This window comes from Onychostoma macrolepis, chromosome 20, assembly GCF_012432095.1.
Source record: "Onychostoma macrolepis isolate SWU-2019 chromosome 20, ASM1243209v1, whole genome shotgun sequence".
Taxonomy (NCBI): Eukaryota; Metazoa; Chordata; class Actinopteri; order Cypriniformes; family Cyprinidae; genus Onychostoma; species Onychostoma macrolepis.
In genome coordinates, this window is record NC_081174.1 from 1,700,288 (window position 1) to 1,720,998 (window position 20,711).

The 20,711-nt window shown below is 40.4% G+C and overlaps 1 protein-coding gene and 3 non-coding genes across 10 annotated transcripts in view; all 4 read left to right on the top strand.

Annotated features, from left to right (window-relative positions):
* trnas-uga (transfer RNA serine (anticodon UGA)) overlaps positions 1 to 43 on the top strand; it is an 80-nt gene extending 37 nt beyond the window's left edge. The window contains exon 1 of the tRNA in view: positions 1 to 43. This exon is cut by the window's left edge and continues 37 nt beyond it. This is a non-coding gene — a tRNA (tRNA-Ser).
* Positions 44 to 7,267: 7,224 nt separating this feature from the next.
* On the top strand, positions 7,268 to 17,805 carry LOC131527209 (uncharacterized). 7 transcript variants are annotated; one of them, XM_058756131.1, is made up of 8 exons: positions 7,268 to 7,294; positions 7,918 to 7,974; positions 10,447 to 10,636; positions 10,713 to 10,824; positions 12,097 to 12,296; positions 12,747 to 12,906; positions 14,950 to 15,090; positions 17,709 to 17,805. In XM_058756131.1, the coding sequence occupies exons 4-8, from the start codon at positions 10,788 to 10,790 to the stop codon at positions 17,765 to 17,767; spliced, it is 597 nt and encodes a 198-aa protein (XP_058612114.1). In that variant the 5' UTR covers positions 7,268 to 7,294; positions 7,918 to 7,974; positions 10,447 to 10,636; positions 10,713 to 10,787; the 3' UTR covers positions 17,768 to 17,805. The 7 variants fall into 7 exon arrangements, 5 of the variants coding, with proteins under 5 accessions (XP_058612114.1, XP_058612111.1, XP_058612112.1 ...); XR_009267613.1 differs by lacking the exon at positions 7,268 to 7,294 and adding an exon at positions 8,061 to 10,224 and having other exon boundaries at positions 7,309 to 7,974; XM_058756128.1 differs by lacking the exon at positions 7,268 to 7,294 and adding an exon at positions 8,061 to 10,224 and having other exon boundaries at positions 7,520 to 7,974.
* Positions 17,806 to 19,385: 1,580 nt separating this feature from the next.
* trnas-uga (transfer RNA serine (anticodon UGA)) lies at positions 19,386 to 19,467 on the top strand. The gene has a single exon. It is a non-coding gene; the product is annotated as a tRNA-Ser (tRNA).
* A 636-nt stretch (positions 19,468 to 20,103) lies between these two features.
* trnas-aga (transfer RNA serine (anticodon AGA)) lies at positions 20,104 to 20,185 on the top strand. Its single transcript has one exon. It is a non-coding gene; the product is annotated as a tRNA-Ser (tRNA).
* Positions 20,186 to 20,711: the final 526 nt, after the last annotated feature.

The following is a 20,711-nucleotide window of genomic DNA, read 5'->3' on the forward strand; positions in this document are numbered from 1 at the left end:
ATCCATTGGGGTCTCCCCGCAGGTTCGAACCCTGCCGACTACGTGTAGCGTTGCCCTTTAGCCTTAGTTTTCTGTGCCTTTTCTCTCTCTGCTGTAATTTCCTTCAGCCTTCTCCTCGGCGGTTTGTGGGGATATTTCTGTTGTATGAAACGTAACAGGGCTGGGTGGCACAAGAGCCCGGATAGCTCAGTCGGTAGAGCATCAGACTTTTATAGCAGACGGATGTGGGCCACTTCAGGCAATGATGCGGCACTGGTGGCCTTCTTGTGGCCCGGACCAAATGTGTCTGAGCCTGAAGTGGCCCACATGTAAAATGGCAAATATGGCCCAAAAAATGTAAATCACATCTGGGCCATTTTAGGCAAAGATGTGGCACTTATGGCAATGTGTAATCTGAATCTGAGCCTAATGTGGCCCATATGATAGATAATAAACATGGCCCAAATATGACAAACCAAATGTGGGTCACCTATGGCAAAAACGTGGCACAATTGACAATGACTAATCTGGATGTAAACCAAATATGGCCCACATATGTTTCAGCAAATGTGGCCCAGTTATCTTAAAACATATCTGGGCCAGGTTTGGCGAAGATATGGCACAGTGGCACTGGCTCATCTGGATGTGAGCCAAAAGTGGCCCATATAATGTTGCAAATGTGGCCCAGTTATCTTAAAACACATCTGGGCCAGGTTTGGCAAAGATATGTCTAAGTGACCACTGGCTCACCTGGATGTGAGCCAAAAGTGGCCCATATAATGTTGCAAATGTGGCCCAGTTATCTTAAAACACATCTGGGCCAGGTTTGGCAAAGATATAGCTCAGTGACCACTGGCTCACCTGGATGTGAGCCAAAAGTGGCCCATATAATGTTGCAAATGTGGCCCAGTTATCTTAAAACACATCTGGGCCAGGTTTGGCAAAGATATAGCTCAGTGACCACTGGCTCATCTGGATGTAAGCCAAAAGTGGCCCATATAATGTTGCAAATGTGGCCCAGTTATCTCAAAACATATCTGGGCCAGGTTTGGCAAAGATATAGCTCAGTGACCACTGGCTCATCTGGATGTGAGCCAAAAGTGGCCCACATACAATGTTGCAAATGTGGCCCAGTTATCTCAAAACATATCTGGGCCAGGTTTGGCAAAGATATAGCTCAGTGACCACTGGCTCATCTGGATGTAAGCCAAAAGTGGCCCGCATATAATGTTGCAAATGTGGCCCAGTTATCTCAAAACATATCTGGGCCAGGTTTGGCAAAGATATAGCTCAGTGACCACTGGCTCATCTGGATGTGAGCCAAAAGTGGCCCACATATATTTATGCAAATATGGCCCAGTTATCTTAAAACATATCTTGGCCAGTTTTGGCAAATATATGGCATAGTGATCACTGGCTCATCTGGATGTGAGCCAAAAGTGGCCCACATATAATCCTGAGAATGTGGCCCAGTTATCTTAAAACATATCTGGGCCAGGTTTGGCAAAGATATGGCACAGTGGCACTGGCTCATCTGGATGTGAGACAAAAGTGGCCCACATATAATGTTGCAAATGTGGCCCAGTTATCTCAAAACACATCTGGGCCAGGTTTGGCAAATATATGGCTGAGTGACAACTGGCTCATCTGGATGTGAGCCAAAAGTGGCCCACATATAATCCTGAAAATGTGGCCCAATTATCTTATTAAACATCTGGGCCAGGTTTGGCAAAGGTATGGCTCAGTGACCACTGGCTCATCTGGGTGAGAGCCAAAAGTGGCCCACATATAATCCTAAAAATGTGGCCCAGTTATCTTAAACAAGTCTGGGCCAGGTTTGGCAAAGATATGGCACAGTGGCACTGGCTCATCTGGATGTGAGCCAAAAGTGGCCCACATATAATGTTGCAAATGTGGCCCAGTTATCTTAAAACACATCTGGGCCAGGTTTGGCAAAGATATAGCTCAGTGACCACTGGCTCATCTGGATGTAAACCAAATATGGCCCACATATGTTTCAGCAAATGTGGCCCAGTTATCTTAAAACATATCTGGGCCAGGTTTGGCGAAGATATGGCACAGTGGCACTTGCTCATCTGGATGTGAGCCAAAAGTGGCCCACATACAATGTTGCAAATGTGGCCCAGTTATCTTAAAACACATCTGGGCCAGGTTTGGCAAAGATATGTCTAAGTGACCACTGGCTCACCTGGATGTGAGCCAAAAGTGGCCCACATATAATCCTGAAAATGTGGCCCAGTTATCTTAAAACACATCTGGGCCAGGTTTGGCAAAGATATAGCTCAGTGACCACTGGCTCACCTGGATGTGAGCCAAAAGTGGCCCATATAATGTTGCAAATGTGGCCCAGTTATCTTAAAACACATCTGGGCCAGGTTTGGCAAAGATATAGCTCAGTGACCACTGGCTCATCTGGATGTAAGCCAAAAGTGGCCCATATAATGTTGCAAATGTGGCCCAGTTATCTCAAAACATATCTGGGCCAGGTTTGGCAAAGATATAGCTCAGTGACCACTGGCTCATCTGGATGTGAGCCAAAAGTGGCCCACATACAATGTTGCAAATGTGGCCCAGTTATCTCAAAACATATCTGGGCCAGGTTTGGCAAAGATATAGCTCAGTGACCACTGGCTCATCTGGATGTAAGCCAAAAGTGGCCCGCATATAATGTTGCAAATGTGGCCCAGTTATCTCAAAACATATCTGGGCCAGGTTTGGCAAAGATATAGCTCAGTGACCACTGGCTCATCTGGATGTGAGCCAAAAGTGGCCCACATATATTTATGCAAATATGGCCCAGTTATCTTAAAACATATCTTGGCCAGTTTTGGCAAATATATGGCATAGTGATCACTGGCTCATCTGGATGTGAGCCAAAAGTGGCCCACATATAATCCTGAGAATGTGGCCCAGTTATCTTAAAACATATCTGGGCCCGGTTTGGCAAAGATATGGCACAGTGGCACTGGCTCATCTGGATGTGAGACAAAAGTGGCCCACATATAATGTTGCAAATGTGGCCCAGTTATCTCAGAACACATCTGGGCCAGGTTTGGCAAATATATGGCTGAGTGACAACTGGCTCATCTGGATGTGAGCCAAAAGTGGCCCACATATAATCCTGAAAATGTGGCCCAATTATCTTATTAAACATCTGGGCCAGGTTTGGCAAAGGTATGGCTCAGTGACCACTGGCTCATCTGGGTGAGAGCCAAAAGTGGCCCACATATAATCCTAAAAATGTGGCCCAGTTATCTTAAAACAAGTCTGGGCCAGGTTTGGCAAAGATATGGCACAGTGGCACTGGCTCATCTGGATGTGAGCCAAAAGTGGCCCACATATAATGTTGCAAATGTGGCCCAGTTATCTTAAAACACATCTGGGCCAGGTTTGGCAAAGATATAGCTCAGTGACCACTGGCTCATCTGGATGTAAGCCAAAAGTGGCCCACATATAATGTTGCAAATGTGGCCCAGTTATCTCAAAACACATCTGGGCCAGGTTTGGCAAAGATATAGCTCAGTGACCACTGGCTCATCTGGATGTAAGCCAAAAGTGGCCCACATATAATGTTGCAAATGTGGCCCAGTTATCTCAAAACACATCTGGGCCAGGTTTGGCAAAGATATAGCTCAGTGACCACTGGCTCATCTGGATGCAAGCCAAAAGTGGCCCACATATAATATTGCAAATGTGGCCCAGTTATCTCAAAACACACCTGGGCCAGGTTTGGCAAATATATGGCTGAGTGACAACTGGCTCATCTGGATGTGAGCCAAAAGTGGCTCACATATAATCCTGAAAATGTGGCCCAATTATCTTATTACACATCTGGGCCAGGTTTGGCAAAGGTATGGCTCAGTGACCACTGGCTCATCTGGGTGAGAGCCAAAAGTGGCCCACATATAATCCTGAAAATGTGGCCCAGTTATCTTAAAACAAATCTGGGCCAGGTTTGGCAAAGATATGGCACAGTGGCACTGGCTCATCTGGATGTGAGCCAAAAGTGGCCCACATATAATGTTGCAAATGTGGCCCAGTTATCTTAAAACACATCTGGGCCAGGTTTGGCAAAGATATGGCACAGTGGCACTGGCTCATCTGGATGTGAGCCAAAAGTGGCCCACATATAATGTTGCAAATGTGGCCCAGTTATCTTAAAACACATCTGGGCCAGGTTTGGCAAAGATATGGCTCAGTGACCACTGGCTCATCTGGATGTCAGCCAAAAGTGGCCCACATATATTTATGCAAATATGGCCCAGTTATCTCAAAACATATCTTGGCCAGTTTTGGCAAATATATGGCATAGTGATCACTGGCTCATCTGGATGTGAGCCAAAAGTGGCCCACATATAACGCTGCAAATGAGGCACAGTTATCTCAAAATGTATTTGGGCCAGTTTTGGCAAAGATATGGTACAGTGGCACTGCCTCAGGTGTGAGCCGAAAGTGCCACCCATATGACATGGCAAATATGGCCCATATAATTCATAACAATTTGGGCCACATTTGGAAAATATGCGGCACAGTCAGCATTGGCTAATCAGGGTGTAAGTCTAACTTGGCCCACATTCCAAATATGCCCCCCCAAAATTTAAACCTACGTGGTAAGTCCATTTCTGGCTTAGATGCAACACTTCTGACAATGGCTAATTTAGCTTAGAAAGGACAGACTTTGAACCTGCCTTAAAAAAAATTTTACAATATTTTTTGGTATAGATGCAGCAGACACAGCAGGCTGTGTGTTGTGTCCACCAATGCGGTTTTTTTTTTTGTTGTTGTTGTTTTTCTCACGCGACTGGTGTGTTTATTCAATTGTTTTCAATGGGAGTGCCACGTTTTTAAAACGCCATGCATTTTTCTGGCTATAAAGCTCTGAACACTCTTTTTATAGATCGGCGAGAGTTAAAGAATGTTAAACTTTGGTTAAAATGCTCATCACTGTCACTTTCTACCAGACCGTCCAATCACAATGAAGAAGGGCGGAAAAATACCACACCGACCAACTGTCACAACATTCTTTCTGTACAACATCAAATAGCAGAGTAGATGGAAAAATAATATTTCTGGTTTCCGAACATACGTGTCTATACCATATGACATCCGTGCTATATAAACATTATTAGTATTATACAAATTATCAGCGAAATCAGTTACAAGTAAACTGCTACAGATATTCTGTATAGCAATAAAGCGTCTCAACAAAAAAATAAAAAATAAAACAACAACAAAAATGCTGCACTGCCAAAACACTTTCAATCGCCCACAGCTAGGCGTTTTCAGCAGATTGCCTAGCATTTTCGGCTGGCTAAAAACGCTTTGGTGGACACATGGCCTTAGGCTGGATGTGAGGCTACATGTACTTATGTCTATGACATATTTGCTATTGCTGACATAAGTTTTGTAGGTAGATTGTCTCAAAAGTTCAAGTGTCCAAGTTCAAACTTATGAAGAGTTTTTTTTATGGTTTTGGGATGTGCAAGAAGATACTTTAGTTGCTGTTTGTGCAAAGCTTTGGGCACAATGATTTTGCCAAGTACATGTCCCTGTATCAATATTTTTGTTGATCTTGGAACATCATTCCTGTCCATAAAAATAGTCCTAACACTCACCCTAACCCTACAATCAGAGGGAAATTATAATAACACTGATCTAGAAGCATGGTTGAAAGCCTAAACTTGGCATAACTTCAAACTTCAATTTCTAATTGGTCGATATGAATGCTGTTCCAGGATCAATAAAGATGTTGAGCCAGGAACATGTTGTAGCCTACTCGGTGAAACCTTGCTTATCTTGCTAGCAGCGTCATATAGGCCTAACTTCTAGAGCAGACGGATGAACTTCCAATGGGGCCTCAAGATGAGTTAAAATTATGACAAATTAGTCAATCAAGATATTTCTTATTATTTGGCTATTTTTATAACTGGATTTGTTGTGGAGAATAGGACTATAAGGAGACATCAAAAAGGTTGTGATTCACTGTTCCTATGTGTCTCAAATGACCCACAAAGGGTAATATTTGAAACAACCTTAAAATATTCAAATTATTAAAAAATAATCAAATTGAAATATTAAAATATTGAAAATATTGAAAATATAAAAAATTGTAATATTTTAAAATGAAATAAACATTTTAAATAAATAAATAAATAAACATTTAATTTGATTACATTCAGGGTTCTCAAGTTTTATCAAAATCTTGGAGTGAGATCACATGCAGTTAGGGAGGAGCCCTAATGGAGCCCTGCCCCGCCCCAATTTTACCCATTGTTCATAATTAACCAGCACAAATTAAAATTATAACAATTGGTAAATCTGATAAATGACAGAGCAATTCATCACATCAAATATACTCTTTAATGTTATATTTCAAAATTACAAATATACAAAAATTACTAAAATATAACTAATTGCTCAAGTACACACTCCAGCTTATGAAATGTGTTTTGTGTTGTAAGTGTTTGTTGCACATTTTGATGCCTTGATAACAGGGGTAGGGGGCTCCCACTTGAAGCACTGTCTCGATGCCAGACATTTTCATTGTCATAATGGATGACAGTGTTCCGTCCAGAGCAAACCTGTTTCTAGTTTTGGTTTTGTTCAAACCTATCTCCAAACCTATCTCCATCACGCGATGTTGTTGGTTACCTAGTAACGAACGTAAGGTGGCCGAGAATGTTCCGTCAACTTGCGTGTGTTCGCGGCTTCGCGCATCTATGTTGCCTATACGCGCTGGCAGCAGGAAACTTCACTTTGTGTGCCTGCGCCTCGTACACAACGTTACATATAAAGCTTGCAGGACAGCTTGGTTGGCATTGCCTTCTCAGCGTGAGAAATACACGGTGTGGCGTACAGCGTGTGAACTGGTTGAACTGCGTGTGTCTCACGGCCAATGCGTGAGACTTGAGAGGCTATAAATAATCTTTCTTAAAGATAAAAAATATGTAATTTTAACTGATATTATAATTGATGAAATACGATTAAATGAACGACAAATCAGCAGAAGCTCTTGTGAGAAAATATTATTTTGATAATTAACTTTTCAGCCCCTGCATTCATGAAAAAATTGTCCCATTTTTTCTTCAGCTTACTTATTTATTTGAGATAAGATCTCTATTTTGTTTATAACAAAATATTTACTGCATTGAAGTTGTCTTTGAAAATAAAATAAAAATCAAACTGACTCGGCCCTTTAAATTTAAACGTAGCCGTAAAGCGCGAAAAAGGCGCTCGAAAGCAAAAGGTCAGAGCATTGTCAGCTGGAGGAGGACGAATACTGCAAACAATCAAGGTAAGATCGATACATTTATATTTTCTTAGCGATTGCTTCGTTATATCTATGTTGTGTGAGTTAATGGAATAACTTCTAATTTCGAAGTAACATTATTTTGGCAGTTTAACTCTTAAGATAGATCTATTATGGTTATCGAATGCGAAATGAACAAGTATCGATTGAACGGCCCGCCAATATTTGCTCATGTTGCTCGATCTTGCCAACCTTCAGTCAGTTCTGCACGGTGAAAGTATTTAACTCTTATTTTGGCACAACAATGAAAAATGTATATATAATAGCCTATAGTGTAATTTTTCATTCATGTTTATACTTTGGGCATACAGTAATACTGCAGTAACTGCACTAGTTTTATTACTTTGTGACAGCATTTTTCGTTAACTAGCAATAATGCACAAATTACTAAATGCTTTTTCTTACAAGCTTTTATGAGATGATTACAAAGTAACAATAGCCTAATAGATATTATTGAGCAAGTTGGTTCAGGTATTATTACTCTATGTATTTCACATTTTTAGTATAGTAATTTTAAAATTACTATATTTTTTTTTCTTTTTTCATTTAATGTTTTGAGTCAGGATGTCTTTCACCTTAATAACACATGTCAATGTGATTTGCTACAGAAAACTGCTGGTGGGAATAAAATAGCCTACGGTTTAGAGTTCACTGTCCCCATTAAGGTAAGCTGCTGATACATTTCATGTGGTACAAAATAAAAAAGTATCAAGGAAAAAGTGTTTGTTTGTTTGTTTGTTTGTTTTTTCAGCGCACCTGGTTACTGTACTTCATGTAATTGTAGGTGTAATTACTGTGTCATGGAGAGAGAAAAGTGGAATATCACTCGCAGCAATTTAAGGAAAAGGGCTGTTAAAAGAGTCACCCAGTTTATGAAATCTTTGAATGATGAGGATATGGATTGTACTAATGAAGAGCATAGTGTTGAAAATGAAGTGGTTACTTCAAGCTTTGTTTTGCCACCAATCTGTAGATCAGAAAGTGATGGGGAAAGTGAATCAGCAAGTGACGAGGATAGCCTTGATATTACTAAAGGTTTAGCGGGATGTTTGAGAGACTGGGCAACACATTTTCGCATTTCATTGATTGCTTTGTCTGCCCTTTTGTCGATACTGAAAGTCCATCACCCATCTTTGCCAAAAGATGCAAGAACATTACTCAAAACACAGACTCAACATAGTGTTGTTTCCTTGGCGAGTGGATCATTCCATTACTTTGGTATACAGAAAATGTTCAGCCACATATTTCAGAAGCTTACATCAGTTGTCCGGAATCATCACAGCTTCAAATTGCAATTAAACATGGATGGTCTTCCAATTTTTAAAAGTTCAGGTGTACAGTTCTGGCCAATTTTAGGAATGCTCCAGGCTTACAGTAGAAAACCTGTGCTGATTGCTCTTTACTGTGGGAAATCGAAGCCTCAGTCCTTGTCAGAATATCTGAAGGATCTGGTCTGTGAGTTGAAATCCTTGAGCACTGGTTTTGTTGTTAATGGAAAGACCTTCTTCTTGACTGTGTGCTCGGTAATCTGTGATGCTCCTGCGAGGGCTTTTATTAAGGGTATTAAGTCACACAATGGATACAGTGGCTGTGATAAATGTGTACAGTCTGGCATTTACATTAATAATCGCATGACATTCCCAGAACTTAATTCTAGGGTAAGAACCGATGTTTCTTTTTCAAATGCAGAGGATGAAGACCACCATGTACAACATTCCCCATTTTGTGAAACATCTGTTCCCATGGTTAGTGGATTTCCACATGACTATATGCATTTAGTGTGCTTAGGCGTGGTGCGTCGTCTGCTTGATTTGTGGATGGGAACTCGCGGCAAGTTGAGTTACCGTATTTCATCCAGGCAAGTGTCTATCATTTCTGGCAAACTGCTTGCTCTCAAGAGTTACATACCCTCTGAATTTGCTAGAAGACCAAGGGCACTTGATGAAAGGTTACGATGGAAAGCAACAGAACTTAGGCAGTTCTTACTTTACACTGGTCCAGTAGTTTTGAGGGATGTGCTGACTACTGAGGTTTACCAAAATGTTATGTTGTTGTCTGTGGGCATATATATCTTGGCAAGTCCAACATATTGTTTGCTGTTAAATGACTTTGCAAACACACTACTTAGATCATTTGTTAAGCATTTTGGGGAACTCTATGGTCATTGTTTTTTAGTGTACAACATACATGGTCTGACTCATCTCAGTGATGATGTGAAGGTGCATGGCCACTTAGATTTAATTTCAGGGTTTCCTTTTGAAAACTACTTAAAAAAAATTAAAGGAATGGTTAGAAAACCTAGCTCACCACTGCAGCAAGTTATACGCAGAATTTCAGAACTTGATTCAACAAGTTTAAATGATGAGGAAACCCGGAAAGCTCACAAAAAAATGAAAATGCTGCACTCAGATGGACCTGTTCCAGAAGGATTCACAGGAGCGGTCTCCCAATTTAAGGAACTGTCGATAGATGAGGTTGTCATCAACACATCAGAGAGGGACAGATGTATAAAGATGAACAATAAGATACTATTGGTTCAGAATATAATTGTCTTTGAAGGTGAGGAATATATTGTCTGCAAAGAATATAGACACATTGCAAAGTTCTTTGATTATCCCATTGAGTCCACAGATTTGGGAATTTGTTTTGTGTCAGATCTGTCACCAAAGCTGATGTGCTTAACATTAGATACCAATATGCAGAAGTGCGTCCGGTTGCCTTTGGAGGTTGGATTTGTTGTCATTCCACTTCTTCATGCAGACCCATCCTAAATGTCATTCATAGCGTGGTGTTTTGGTAGTCTTTAAATCTGAATTTTAGATAGTCCAATCTTTTTCAAATTGAATTAATTTATGTGCAGATTGGCATTTAGACAGCAGTGACAGAGTCCAGCCTGCCTTGGGTTATTTCAGTAGGTGTGTATACCATATTTATACTTCTAATAACTTGGTTCTGAAACATGTGTTAATAAGGACATTTATGTGCACTTAAACCATCATTCACCCTTTAAAGCCCTTATTATGATTATCATAAAAAAAATGACTTCTAATTATGTTCATTTGTTTAAATTAAAAAAGTGCAAAAGTTATAAGTGCATACTCTTAATGTTAGTTACTTTATGCCTCTTTCTGTTCTAGGTCATGTTTTACATTGTAGAGTTTCTAGAAACCCAAGAAGTTGAAGTGGTACCAGCACTTTGGGTTGAAAAGGAAATATGTCAATGGCCAGCTCAATACAGACGTGATGAATTAGTAAAGGCCATACGAAGTGAGGAGCAACCTGGACACACGTGGGACGCATATTGTGTTCGAATTTTATATAAAGCTGGTATGCATATCACATATTATTATTTACCAATAGGCTTCACTAGTTTGAAAAAAAATCTAATGATATTTCTTTACAGCAACCTACAAAGCTGCTCGTCTAAAACTTCCTCAAGCGGAAACACAAACTGACCTTCAAACAGCAGAGGAAGAAGATGTGGATGACATTCCAAAGAAAAAGCGAAAAAGGCTGTAAATATTAAACTGCCATTCTACTACTATTGCTGTAGGCATAAAAAATGGTGTTTATTGCTTGTAATATGTTTTTGTTCCTCTTTAATATTTACTTGCTTTTATGTTTATGTTTTGAAGCTATATTTGTTTATATAAGCTACAATTTAAAAGTGTAATTTAAAGTGTAAAACTTATTTTTTAAAGTGTAATTATTTTATAAAAAAAGTTCTTATAAATACATACAGTATGTAATTCCATCAAAAACATTTTTTGAGGTGACTCAATCATGATCATGAGGTGACTAAAGATTCCCAGTTCCCAGCCATAATACAATGATTTATTGCTTGTCTTTGTTGAATAATACAGAAGATAAAGAGCTTAACAATCTAGTATATTAAATCGCATTATTAGTAAAAAAAAGTAAATAAATAAAATAAAAATAAAAAACACATTTAGATTATTTTCCCAAATCGTTCGACTAACATTATTACATGTTCGGCCTCAAACTCTGACCATGATGACATTGTGTCACTACTAAAAGAGATTGAATCTGATCTTAGATTTGTTAGTGCATTAACATTTCTGCAAATGTTTAGACTGGTTGGGGGTAATATGCTTGTTATATATGCTTAGGAAACCCTGGACATTGGCCTTAAATACAAGCTTAAATTTTAAAAAGCGTACAGCTGGGCAGATAAGGGCAGGAACACAAAGCATTGACGATCCTTAAGAGAAACAGTTGGGCAACTAGGAGATAGTGGTGACAGAAGCGAGAAACAGGGCAGGCAGGGAGGAACAGGAACAGCAGAAATTTGAGACACTACCAGACTAGACTGAGACTGATCTGTGAAATTGATTAAAATAAATTTTGATTTTATTTTCTGTGCCCCCTGACAAGACCAAACATTCACTTTGAGAGCGACGACGAAGATTTGGTCAAACAAAAAGGATTGTTGCCTCCAGCCCCAAAGATAACAGGACCAAACTTTGCAATTGAGTCTGCAATAAAGAGAAGGGTTCAAAAGCTTGAAACCCCAAAGCATATGACAAGTCCTGAGCCCAGACACTCTGTGACAAGTCCTGAGCCCGGCGTGCTGAAAAAGCCCGAACCCAGTCGGTCTATGGGAAATTCTGAAGCACAACAGTCAGGAACAGTTACTTTAAGTGGTCTTGCTCGTAAGTGATTTATTAAATAAATACTCATGTCTCTTTCTAGATTTGTTTTCACAGGTAAATACAATTTATTATCTGTCAAAATTACGTAAATCACATGTTTGTCTTTATTTTTAGCTCTTCTGCATAGAATTCTTACAAATCAGGAAATGATGATGGATCAACTCAAAGTCATTCTGATGAACATGCAGAAAATGGGCGAACCTGCTCATGGGCAGGATCCCATCGACAGAGACTTACTGCCACTGAAAGATCTTACCTCCCTGCTGGCTCTGGAAAAACGTCTGAGGGAAGAGGCTGACCTCAAAAAAAAAATGGTAACTAACACTTTGCCTCACCAGCATATTGCATAAACTACTCTGACATATATTCAGTTTGACTAAACTTTAATCAGACAATATATTAATATTCCACTTTATTGGACCATGGAAAACTAAAATTGATATTTTAAACTGGGGATCATTGCGGTATTAGACTTGCAGCATTTTTGTTTTGTTTTACTATAGTTTAAAATCTTGTGTTTAAACCTCAAGGACACTGCAACTTCATGTTGTCAGTTGAATATGGAACTGCATCAGTGATAGAGTGACAGTCCTACAGTAGATAACAGGTTAAGAAAGCAAGTATCCAACAAAGAGACTTGTTCTAAATGCCAACTAAGCGTGAAGTGATATAATGTATTTTTTTTATTTTATTCTGAATTAGGTAACTGTGAGTAGTGTTTATATAAAACATTTATCCATGTTTTTTTAAATGATCTTTTTTAGATTACTGCATTGAGCTTCATTGGAGGAGTTGATGTTAAGGATAGCGTTTGGCGGGTTATGGGGCACTGTATTACCAACTCCCATGGCAAACAACTTAACTGGCGTGGCATCAATGGCAAAACAGCTTTCCACAAACTGCAGCTGAAAGATGTCATTACTGGTAAGTGTTACAGTACATTGCATCTTCAGTCTAATAAGTCCATTCTCTATTTCTTGCATGCTTGATGCATATTTACTCAAATTACGTAATTATTAAAAAAGGTTGATTAAAAAAAGTAAACACTTAAATGCATACTTGCACGGGTATGACAGCCAGCAGTTTATCACTAAAAGCTTTATTGTGGAAACAATCCCAAACATAGCTGTCCATCTCCACACATGGAGCTCTCATACAATAAGAAACTGATGCAACAGGCAATCCGTATTTCCTGATGCATCCCTTACTAAAAGAAGTATACTTTACAGTTAGGTCTGGGCGATAAAACGATAATGAAAATTATCGCAATATAATTTTTCTCAATAAAACAATATCAAGAGTTTGATAAATGTTTGATAATGTTTATGCGCCAGAAGCGGAACAAAACTCATTTGAACCTCGCGCCACACTGAACATGTATCCGCTCGGCTCAAGTCCAAACTGCATCGCAGCGTTTATCAGATCAGATGTGTTTACTTGCTGAATGGTCTTGATCACACGACCACTAAACAGCTGTGAGATCCAGTGAGAAGCGCTTGAATTCAGCGAAGAACACCAATGTCTCAGTGATTTAAACCAGTTTAAAGGCACATGAAACAGTGCTGACAAACAGGAGAAACACTGTGTGCAACGAGGCAGTTAGAAGGCTTTTCCGTCTACAAAGTCCCATCATTTACCATGGATTTACTGTAACGTTAGCCTAGTAATATTAACTGCACAATGAAATGTGGGATATACATATTGAATTGTATTATATTATTAATGTAGACAATGTATTAAAGGACTAATGGAATATAATTACTGTATTTAATAATGTATTTGGGTTACTGTTTTTCATACAAATACCATAGAAACCATAAAGTTACATTTTGCCACGATAGTTAGGTGCTATAGGGCTATGCCTGGTTTTATCTGTAGTTATCATGATCTAATTGCATGACACTGGATGACCAATGGTTCATTTTAACAAAACTCAAACAGTCAGAATATTAAATTTTATCAAATAAAAATGAGGTTGTTCTATTAAACATGCTGTCGATTGTGCCATTACTGCGAATATCACAACAAAAGGCAAAGAGAAAATCACTCACAGCTCTTGAATAAATAACTTCAGCTTTAATAAGCATTAATCTATCTATGATAAACTATGCAGTGTTATTTTATATTTGATTACTTTATTATAATTAATTTTTAGACCATACCTGAACAGTAATGTTAGTTGACCCTCCTGAAATGAAAGCACTAGGCCTATATAATGTGTATCTTTATTTAATTGTTTATCTTTTTTATCTATTGTTTATCTTTGTTTAATACTAGTGCAAAATGCCCGTGCAAAATCAGTTTTGTTTGTGTTTTAGTATGCTAAACATCGAGAAAATGCTACGCTTGAGCAAACAGTTTGTAAATAGGTTACTACAAATGATGGCAAAGTGCCCGTGCAAAATCAGTTTTGTTTGTCTTTTAGTAATTGTTGGTTTGGTGTGTTTGAGAGCTCATTGTTACAGTAACACAGCAAAAGTTCTGTGACATAATTGAGTGCAAAATGCATGATTAAGGTGTAAAATGGTCCCAAACATAACTCCGGCGTGCTCGCTATACATGTTTTGCGGTTGAGCAGCACGCACGTGCATGAAGACCTGCTTAATCGATGATTGATAAGTTGTATCGATTAAATGTATTATCGACAATTAATCGATCGTCGATTAATCGTTGACATCCCTAGTGATGGATGATTAAGGAATTTGGCCTTTGTGTTTCCTCATATTTAAACTCCTCTGAAACAAGAAATCATAGCTATACAATTCCATGTTCCTAGTCACCCTGGTTTGCTAAAAAAGGTTAAACTTGTGCATTTTGGGCATCTGGAAACAAAGAGTGTCCTTGTCCGTGGCCAAAATGTTCTTTACAGTGGCACTGGCAAAGTATGCACTTGGCTACTGCTTGTCTGCTAAGATTTTCAAAAGTTGTCTAATCCATCCTTGCATTTACAATGTTATATATTTTTAGGAACTGTCAGAAACAATAGACTTACAGCTGCGGCCACCGATCAAGAAATTGAAACATTTATTAAAAAATGGCTTCATCTGTCAAGTGACCGAGACGGAGGGAGAAGAGAAAGGGAGAAACGGAGGAGGTCCCAAGACACCTGTAAGTCAGTTACATTGTGTTTTTGCTATATGTGTATAGCATGGTCTGTCTGAATACTTGATTCTGATTGGCTGCAAGGTATACATTAAAACATTGGTAAAACTTTAACATTAGTTAAAGGGTTAGTTCACCCAAAATGAAAATTCTGTAGTAATTACTCATGTTGTTCCAACCCGTAAGACTTCCGTCCATCTTCGGAACACAAATTAAGATATTTATGATGAAATCTGAGAGCTGAATCACTCCTCCCAGGCTTCTAAGGGATTGAAACTTGCCCGCCCAGAAAACGTATTGAAAACATCGTTAAAATAGTCCAAGTGACAACAGTGACTCAACCATAAGTTTATCAAGCGATGAGAATAATTTTCATGCGCAAAAAACAAACAAAAACAACAACTTTATTCCACTATTCATTTTCGGCTACTTGGTTCAATCAAGTTCACGTAGTGTAACTGCGGGTTCTACGTTACCGTGCAGGCTCACTATTGGCCGACACTGGTCATGTGTGTGATGCGCTGCGCAGTTACACTATGTGAAATTACTTGAACTAAACATAGAACTAAGCGGCGAAAATGAATAGTGGAATAAAGTCGTTATTTTTGTTTGTTTTTGCGCACAAGAAGTATTCTCGTTCACTTTCAAATTCGCGATCTTGGTGTCACATTCTACAAGAACAGATAATTGTCTGCTTATATCTATACACCTTTCACTTTTTAAGACTAAAACAAAAGATGGATTCATTGTTATTCTTAATTAAAAAGCTCAACAACAATAAAACAGTACATTGACAATGACAAACTAGCTTACATAACAGTTATTAACAAACACGAATAAGATGAGGCATGGCATAATGCTGTATTATAGACCAAGTATATTACAGAATGTTTAGCAAATTCTGAGGTCTTTTACTTTAGTTTGAAACAAAATCCTCCGTTGCACTCCGTCCGCGACGCCTTGAGTATAAACCAGGCTCTACCCATGAAGCGCTCGCTGAAAGCACCTCTCTTCACGTGATCAGTGAGATCTGACTCCTGCTACAATGTGCTGCGGCTGGCAGCACGCGCTGTATGAAGCAGACACTTTGGAGCAGCGCAGATCATGCACTCGTACAAATGCGACCACGTCAAATTTTAACTCGCAAAAAATTACCATTTTGGTCGCAGTCTAGAGCCCTGTCATGTTAAATTTAATCTTCGTATTACAATAATAAAAAACATTTTATTTATAAAAAGCTTTAGCAGCAACACTAATATTAGCAGTAAGCAAAATAAATGTAGAATGTATAATGTTTTCAAATGGAGAAAATAAATAAAGGACAAGAGTCATATCAACTTCATTTTTAACTACAGTTTTAGTAGGTTTATAAGCTGTTAAATAGGCTAAAGAGTGAAGAATAATTCACTGGATAATGTTAATTCACTGAATAATATTCTCTGGAATATTGGAATATAACAAGCATTGTATTTTATTGCATTTCTCAACTGGCATGCTATATTTTTTGTCATTCTAAATGATGCTGCTGACAGTGCGGTTTATCTTTGCATTTACACAGAACTATACTCAAACTGCGATCGATTGCAGAGAATTTCCATAGAGTTGTATTAATTTAGATGTTTATAAACAAAATAATGGTTATATAGTAAGTGTTAATACAATTTAGGGTGCTTCAAAAAAGTGAATCTTGTTAAAAGTTACATGCAGTGGCCGTGCTGAGCATTTTTGAGCATCAACCAGCTGAGTGAACTGCAATATGAAGCGGCTTCACAAGACTAATGATGAGCATATAGACAACAGAGAGAATTAAATTCAATGTTTTTATTTCCAACATGCAATCATTCATGGCTGTATTATTTAATTCATGCAAAGTTACGTCTTTATTGGGAGAGGACTTGACGGATTATCTACGTGACTCCGACTTCACGAGACTAATAGACCACAGAGAGAGAATTCAATTCTGCGCTTTTATTTCCAACATGCGCTAATTCATGGCTGTGTTATTTCACGCAAAGTTACATCTTTATAGGGACAGGGCTTGACAGAGTATCTTATTTATCGTATTTCTTATAGAGCCAAGTTGCATAAACTACATATCAGGCATTTATGTAATACATCTAATTTGTGCATTAATGACTGTAATATTAAATAGTTTACTAACTACAGCAAATCAAGTACCTGCACGCCGTTGTTGTTGTCTCATCTCCCCTCGGCGTTTATTGGTGAATCCGATATTACAAAACCGATATCCGATTATGGAAAAATGGCTAAATATCGGTAAATCGATATATCGGTCGATCTCTAATTGTGACGCTCCCTAATGCATTATTCAAATCAAAAGTTGTATTTGTTAACATTAGTTAATGCACTGTGAACTAACATGAACAAACAGTGAATGACTGTAACATTAAAAAAGCTTAAATAATGCAGTTCATGTTAGTTAATACATTAATTAATGTTAACAATTAAGGCCTTAGAGTTACCAAACTGTTTAATGCACTGGTAGTTCCAGTCCATTTTTTCCCCATTCAGTATTAATGTGCTATTGCTATTAAAACACTATTGTAAAATCAGCATTCTGTTACTGAGTCAACAGTGTTTTTTTTTGTGTGTATCCAATAAAGGCTTGCAAGATTGCCATGATGACACAGATGGGCCCAGTCAAGGAGGTCAAATTCTTTAATTTTGGATGGCTCCATTTGCCAATGTTTTCTAGTGTGTTTACTTCTCGTTGTCTGTTTTTGTTTTTGTTTTTGGATGACCAACTGGAAACATGTTTTGTTTTTGTTTAGTTCTAAGATGCTTTATATGCACATATTTTGTGTTTGTTCATTATTACTATTTTTTTTTTTTAGATTGCTTTCCAGTTTTGAAAATGGAAACTTGCACTTGGTTGTTCTTTGACAATATTAATAAATAATGCAAATGATTTCAGAAATGTGTTTAAATCATCTGTTGTAACTTCTCTTAACATAAAAAGGGGGCATTTTTACATTTCCCTTTAGTTTATATCTCTTAGTGTCAATGATATGGCACAGCATGCACACACAAAAACACACAGTTATGGTTTATTTATGTAATTCTTGGCTAACATGTGGCTGAACAACTGGCCTACTTGTGGACCAGATCTGGCAAACAGGAGTGCATTGCAAAAGTGCCACCATTCCATGCTGCATGAGGAATGTTGGGAAAGACCAGGGTTTGTATAAAAATCAACTGAGGCCAGGTGTGGTTTATTTGGTTTGTTGTTGGGTTACATGTGGCATTGCTATGGCTTAATTGTGGCTCAAATCTGGCAAAGAGGAGTGGACTGCCTTAAGTGCCATAATGTTCATCTGGCCCACGTGCCGCGTGAAATGATGGCACTTGGGCGGTCCGCTCCTGTTTGCCAGATTTGGGCCACAATTAAGCCATAGCAATGCCGCATGTCAGCCATAAAAAAAATAATTAAGCAGAACTGGCACACATCTGGCCCAGACACCAACATTGCTGTGGCCCAGATCTGGCCCACACTTGACACTTTCATGTGGCCCACATGCCGCGTGGAATGATGGCACTTGGGCGGTCCGCTCCTGTTTGCCAGATTTGGGCCACAATTAAGCCATAGCAATGCCGCATGTCAGCCATAAATAAAATAATGAAGCAGAACTGGCACACATCTGGCCCAGACACCAAAATTGCTGTGGCCCAGATCCGGCCCACACTTGACACTTTCATCTGGCCCACATACCGCGTGGAATGATGGCACTTGGGCGGTCTGCTCCTGTTTGCCAGATTTGGGCCACAATTAAGCCATAGCAATGCCGCATGTCAGCCATAAAAAAAACAAATGAAGCAGAACTGGCCCACATCTGGCCCAGACACCAAAATTGCTGTGGCCCAGATCCGGCCCACACTTGACACTTTCATCTTGAAATCCATTGGGGTCTCCCCGCGCAGGTTCGAATCCTGCCGACTACGTTGTTCGCCAGCCCTCCTGCACGCCGAGGAGAAGTGGCCGTGCTTCTTTTTTGCACATCCCTCGCACGCTTGTGCGCTCCCCCTCTGCATCGGACAAACACGCCGCTGGCCCTTTTAGCAGCCGTGGGACAGTGGCGCACCTTGATCGCATAGTGGTTAGCACTCTGCCTTGTGGCCGCAGCAATCCGGGTCACGGCAGCCTTTTGCTGTCGAGCAACGGGGACGTCGGGCTCCTTTTCGCCAGCTCATCCTTCAGCTGGATTTTGAGTCTGACGCTCGGTGGCGTCCTGTGCTGCCCTCCTGCAGCCAAGGGAGCTGGAGGGCCGCAGTCAGTCGTAGGCGTAGTCGTGGCCGAGAGGTTAAGGCGATGGACTTGAAATCCATTGGGGTCTCCCCGCGCAGGTTCGAACCCTGCCGACTACGGGTAGCGTTTGCCCTTTAGCCTTAGTTTTCTGTGCCGACAATTGTGCCTTCCAAGGCCTTTTCTCTCTCTGCTGTAATTTCCTTCAGCCTTCTCCTCGGCGGTTTGTGGGGATATTTCTGTTGTATGAAACGTAACAGGGCTGGGTGGCACAAGAGCCCGGATAGCTCAGTCGGTAGAGCATCAGACTTTTAATCCAGGGTTCAAGTCCCTGTTCGGGCGAACGGCTGTCACATTGTTGGTGGCCTCAGCTTGCTGTCACGCCGGTCCAGCTCTATCGCTGACTCACTACTGGAGCGTTGTTAGTTCCTCCACAGGGGACCCACAGCGCCTTGGGTTTTTGTGCATCTCCCTTGCTTGGCACACCTGAGTCTGATGGTCAGCTCGTTAGGAAAGAGCGCTCATGAAGTGAACTGAGTGAGTCAGGTAAGAGAGACCTAGGAAACTTGCAGTGCTGTGGGTCCAAAGGGTCAGTACTAAAAAACCACAGGATGAGACCTGGCTTCCTGGTTGGGACCGCTGTTTTGTCTGCTGCCGGGCTAGCTTGCAGTCTCGGCTGGGTGACTGAGCTGGGTAGGGTGCAAGTGCGTCAGGCGCCAGTGTTGCACGAGAACAGGGCAGAGGACGTGCAGGTCCCTGTAGTCGTGGCCGAGTGGTTAAGGCGATGGACTAGAAATCCATTGTGGTCTCCCCGCGCAGGTTCGAATCCTGCAGACTACGTTGTTCGCCAGCCGAGGAGAAGTGGCCGTGCTTCTTTTTTGCACGTCCCTCGCACGCCTGTGCGCTCCCCCTCTGCACCGGACAAACACGCCGCTGGACCTGTTTGCAGACGTGGGCCAGTGGCACGCCGTGATCGTATAGTGGTTAGTACTCTGCGTTGTGGCGCAGCAACCCGGTTCGAATCCGGGTCACGGCAGCTTTGCGTCGAGCAACGGGGACGCCGGGCTCCTTTTAGCCACCTCATCCTTCAGATGGATTTTGTGTCTGGAGCTTGGTGGTGTCCTGTCTTGCCCGCCTGCAGCCAAGAGAGCTGGAGGGCCGCAGACAGGCGTAGTCGTGGCCGAGAGGTTAAGGCGATGGACTCGAAATACATTGGGGTCTCCCCACGCAGGCCCTTTTGCTTTAGCTTCCTGTGCCGATAATTGTGTCTTCCAAGACCTTTTGCTTTCGCTCTCTGCCGTAATTCCTTGTGGCCTTCATCCCGTAGCGCGTGTGGCAAATGAGCTTCAGCTGGGCGGCATATAAT

Bases quoted from the DNA above. Each gene is read 5' to 3' on its own strand.
- LOC131527209 (XM_058756127.1), top strand. From the start codon at position 11,928: ATGGGAAATTCTGAAGCACAACAGTCAGGAACAGTTACTTTAAGTGGT. The intron at 12,297-12,746 runs GTAACTAACACT...GATCTTTTTTAG, and splicing joins CTGACCTCAAAAAAAAAATG to ATTACTGCATTGAGCTTCAT. The intron at 15,091-17,708 runs GTAAGTCAGTTA...TATCCAATAAAG, and splicing joins GAGGAGGTCCCAAGACACCT to GCTTGCAAGATTGCCATGAT.